The sequence below is a fragment of the Echinops telfairi genome, unplaced genomic scaffold (genome assembly GCF_000313985.2).
Source record: "Echinops telfairi isolate 266 unplaced genomic scaffold, ASM31398v2 ScPeMD7_11;HRSCAF=52, whole genome shotgun sequence".
NCBI lineage: Eukaryota > Metazoa > Chordata > Mammalia > Afrosoricida > Tenrecidae > Echinops > Echinops telfairi.
The window spans coordinates 10636251-10640812 of record NW_022103908.1 but is presented as its reverse complement, the minus strand read 5'-3'; the positions used below and the strand labels follow the sequence as shown (position 1 = coordinate 10640812).

The window sequence follows — 4562 nt, the reverse complement described above, 5'->3', positions numbered from 1 at the left end:
CAGAAATGTAACACAAAATTTAAGAAGTTCCCTGTAAACATAACCCCCTTCTCAATATATTTTTCTACTTTGCTCCATATATAAATAACTTAATCTACAAATTCATAAACAAGACTATCAAGCCTAGTGGCCTAAAACTGTACAAATTTTGCTTATTTTATGAAACTGAGAAGTATTTTAATTTGACTTTACAAATTACATGCAGTATTTGCAGTTTTTATTATCAAATGACCTAACACCTCAAGTTATTATTGTACCAGCTATGCCAATAAAATAGACCTTCCAGTGCACTTGGAGACACTGTGTGTTTAAGAACTCAAAATGACCAAATAACTTGATTCTTAAAATGGTCCTAGAGCAAGTTGCTAATTAACTATTAAACTACATTAAAAGCATGTTCGATGCCTGGGGGAGAAAATGCAACAAATGAGTGAAGGTTTGTCCCAGTTATTAGTTATAGAAACACAATTTTAAAAAAATCTAATATTCAAAGTCAGATTGTATCCATTTTAATTTCAGAAAAAAAAAAACCTCCACCAAGACTCTTACAGAAACAAAATCAGTATCTTTTTAAAAGATTTACTTTGAATGCTCACTTTGGCTAGATAAAACATCTAAGGGAAAATAATGACACAGCAAACTGATCTTCAAAAGACATAGTTATGATTCCTCAGGTAGGACATTTGATCATTTAGTTTTTGACAATGACTAGAAGATCCTATTTCTTCAAAAGAAAATTAACACTTTCATCTGAAAGACACTTTCCATCTAGTGATTTATTAGTTAGCCACTCAAGATTTATTAAGTAAGCACTCAGATTACTTTTACATAATAAAAGTGAAAATGAATTTTGCATGCTGGCTCTGTGTCAATTCAGACATCTTTTATTTTAGGTCGTTTTATTTATAGGCTATCAAACTTAGAAACATTCTCAACTCATATTCTCAGAGTTAAATGATTCAAGCCAAAAATAATACTAGTCTTGTCATTACTTTTTATTTTTCAATACAAAAGTGACCTGGTTCACATGAATTGTCAGCTAAAATTTATGCTTAAAAAACTAAATATTCTGCATTAAAGAGACAATTCTAAGAAATGTTCTTCATGCTCACATATAAAACAGGACTATGATGCATATAATGAATTGAAATAAAAATTCACAAACGGTAGCTGTAATTCTGTCAACCCTCAGCTGAATACAACATATACCCACAGTTCTTATATGCATAAACAATTCAAAATTAAAGTTTATAATGGAAATGTCAACAAGTCATAACTACATCACTACTGATGGGTTGCACTAAACCCGCAACCAGGCACAGCAGATGTGCACCTCTGATAGACTCTTTAGAAAATTAAAGCTATCCTAGCTATAAATAAGGAATACATAAATATGATGTACATCGTGATGCCAAAGCATTAGAGCTATTAAAAAAGAAGAAGCGAAGTAAACACATCAGGTTTCTCTGTAAGCCACTTTCCACTGATTTATAAAGCTATGGTTTTGTAATTCTCTTTAAAAGGAAAATGCTCCTACGCTGCTGCATGCAATAATTTCATTCTACGTTCTTGACTACAATGCAATCTTCTATCTTCTTGCAGAGCTTGACATATCTTATCAAGATTTCTTCAGAAAAATCAGCTTGTCATATTTTCAGCAGCCTAGAAAAGAAATTCATTATAATAAAACTACAGAAAATAAGACACCACGGAGATAAATTTGTCACCACAACACTGTCATGAACAAATAGACCTCCCCCAGGTATCAAACTCCCTTATCAGAATCACACGGTGGTTTGTGTTGCCGCCGTGTATCTGGACTACCCTGTGAACTTCTTGCTAGGTTGACAGTAGAACACTGATATATCTTCTTAAATAGCAGTTATGAGTACCTGTGAGAAATATATTGCTACTTGGAAAATTAGCAAAGAACAGACATGGTCCCCATAACCGTCATTAGTTTGCTTATTTCTGCATGAGTACTGCAGTGCAGGAGATGCGAGTTGTTGAATGGAAAACTGATGACCTGCTCTGTGAGCCTTCAACCAAATTCACAAAAAGTAAAAACCAAAACAAGAAACATCAAGGAAAAACAAAAAGATAATAAAAAAGATCTACCATATATATTCGATAAGTCGACCTGAATATCAGCAAAGGCACCAACTTTTACCACAAAAACTGCATTAAACCTGTGCTGAAAAACTCGGCTTATACACGAGTATATACGGTATTATGTTACAGAGTTGAGAGAAAACAGGCAAAAGAGATTAGGATTTGTTTTAATTGTTTCTAGTTTTTAGGGGGTTAAAAAGCCTAGTTTACTAGAGGTAAGTCTAAAAGTTTCAGTTTCTGGGTTTTAAGGTTATGATGAAAACAACATACATGTACTTTAAACATACATAAATCTATTATATATACAAAATTTATTTAAAAATTACAGCCCCCAGGGGGGAGTGGGGAGGGAGGGGGTAAAATGAGGAGTTGATGCCCAGGGCTTAAGTGGAGAGCAAATGCTTTGAGAATGATGAGGGCAAGGAATGTACAAATGTGCTTTACACAATTGATGGATGTATAGATTGTGATAAAAGTTGTATGAGCCCCCAACAAAATTATCTATAAAAAAAAAAAGAAAAACTACACCCAACTATTTTTTCAAAAACTATTCTGAAGAAATTGCCGACAGCCACATTATTCATCAATAAATGATTTGAAACATCTAAAAGGATTAAAATATTAGCAGTATCATACCTAAAAAATGGAATTATATGCCAAACCAAAAAAAAAAAAATGGAGGTAGTAGCTGTAGTCAGTGCATAAAGCCCTTCTAGCCACAATTCCTGGTATGATGTATTATGATTCTGGACTCTATGCCTGTGGCTACGGTGCCAGGTGTTACTCACTGGGCTGCTAAATTCAAAGTAGCAATTTGATACCACAAGGCGCTCCTCAGGAAGATGATGGGGCTTTCTACTTCGCTGCAGAATTAGAGGCTCACTCTGAGTCTGAATCGACTCAGCTGCAATGAGTTTGGTTTGCTCTTTGTTGCATCATTAAGGAGCGATTCACTCCTGATGCTGGCAGCCCTGGTGGCATAGTGATTATGCACTGGGATTCCATCTGCAAGGTCAGAAGAAAGGCTGGGCTTTCTATTCCCGTAAAGAGTGAATTCGTCTCAGAAATCCTCAGGGGAAGCTCTACCCTGCCCTATGGAGTTGCTGTGGGTGGGCATAGATTCAATAGCAGCGAGTTGAGAGTTCAGTTGAAGTTCTGATCTCAGTGGAGGATGTGAACCAAATCACAGCCTTTGTTTCTGTGGTGGTATCTTTAAGTCTTCTTTACTATGGGGTATGACATCTTCATTTTCCTTGGGGACATGATCAGCTAAAAGACAAAATAAAACCCCCAAAAAACACCTCCATTAAAAAGCCATTCCCTATTGTGTTAAGAATCATCTGGAACACTGAGAAAAATCTGAGAACACTGAAAGAGTACACCCAAGATCTATGTAGAAATGGTAGAGGCTGCTGAGAGACTGGCACAGAGACTCAAGAGAACAGTGCCAAGGCTATGGGGTACCTTCTCCTTATCTGGCCCGAGACTACGGGACTGTGAGACAGTGACAGGCAGGCTGGATTCCGGGTGCACTGAGGTGAAAGCCATGGGACCATGTGGCGGAGAACCAAAGAGATACTTGGTTGCTGCCTGATGAGGTATTGTTGTAGACCAATGACTATCCTTACTGTTTTCTAATTCTGACTGTGGTTAACCTATCAACTTCCTGAATAAATCCCCTAATCAGGCGTGTTATCTGAGTTTTCTGCAGCCACTTCAAAGAATTATTGAGCTACACAAATAGGTTAAAATGACAAGATGAAGAAACATTTTTTTAATTTTATTTTTACATCTTATGATACTTTAACATATAAATAATTAAAATATTTATTTTCTATTAGAAGGGACCCTGAATTTTGAAAAAGAGCAAAGTCAAGGGCCTAGATTGTGTGATTTTAAAACTTACTGCACAAAGCTATATTTTGCTGTATGTAATGCATCATTTGACTTCTTGAGTTACATCAGGTACATCTGACTCACAAGACCTCTTTAAAATACTGAAGAGCAAGGCTGTCTCTTTGAAAACTAAGATGCAGCTGACACAAGTCAAGCTATTTTTAATTGCTTCATATGCATGTGAGAGTTGGACATTAAATAAGACACGGACAAATAGCCATGACATTGAATTTGCCAACTGTTTTTCAAGAGCAACACAATTAAAATATAAACTATACCTCACCAAATTTAAGAACTTTTGTGCAGAACATATTATAGTATGAAATGGAAGAAACTATTTGGGACCCATTCATCTGATAAAAGCTAAATATCTAGCATATACGAAGAACTCCAAAAAAACCAGCAAAAAGACCAGTAACCCAAAGAATGTATGTAGTCATTTCTCTATATATACATAACACACACACACACACACACACACACACACACACACACACACCAGTAACCCAAAGAATGTATGTAGTCATTTCTCTATACAGTGAACCCTCGTTTAT

The 4562-nt window shown here is 35.7% G+C and overlaps 1 protein-coding gene across 1 annotated transcript in view; it reads right to left on the bottom strand.

The window, feature by feature from the left end:
• Nucleotides 1-481: 481 nt before the first annotated feature.
• MZT1 (mitotic spindle organizing protein 1) overlaps nucleotides 482-4562 on the bottom strand; it is a 19029-nt gene continuing 14948 nt past the window's right edge. Inside the window, exon 3 of the mRNA XM_045287124.1 lies at nucleotides 482-1662. Within this exon, the coding sequence (XP_045143059.1) occupies nucleotides 1639-1662 (24 nt within the window). The 3' untranslated portion in view covers nucleotides 482-1638. The remainder of the gene's footprint in view (nucleotides 1663-4562) is intronic.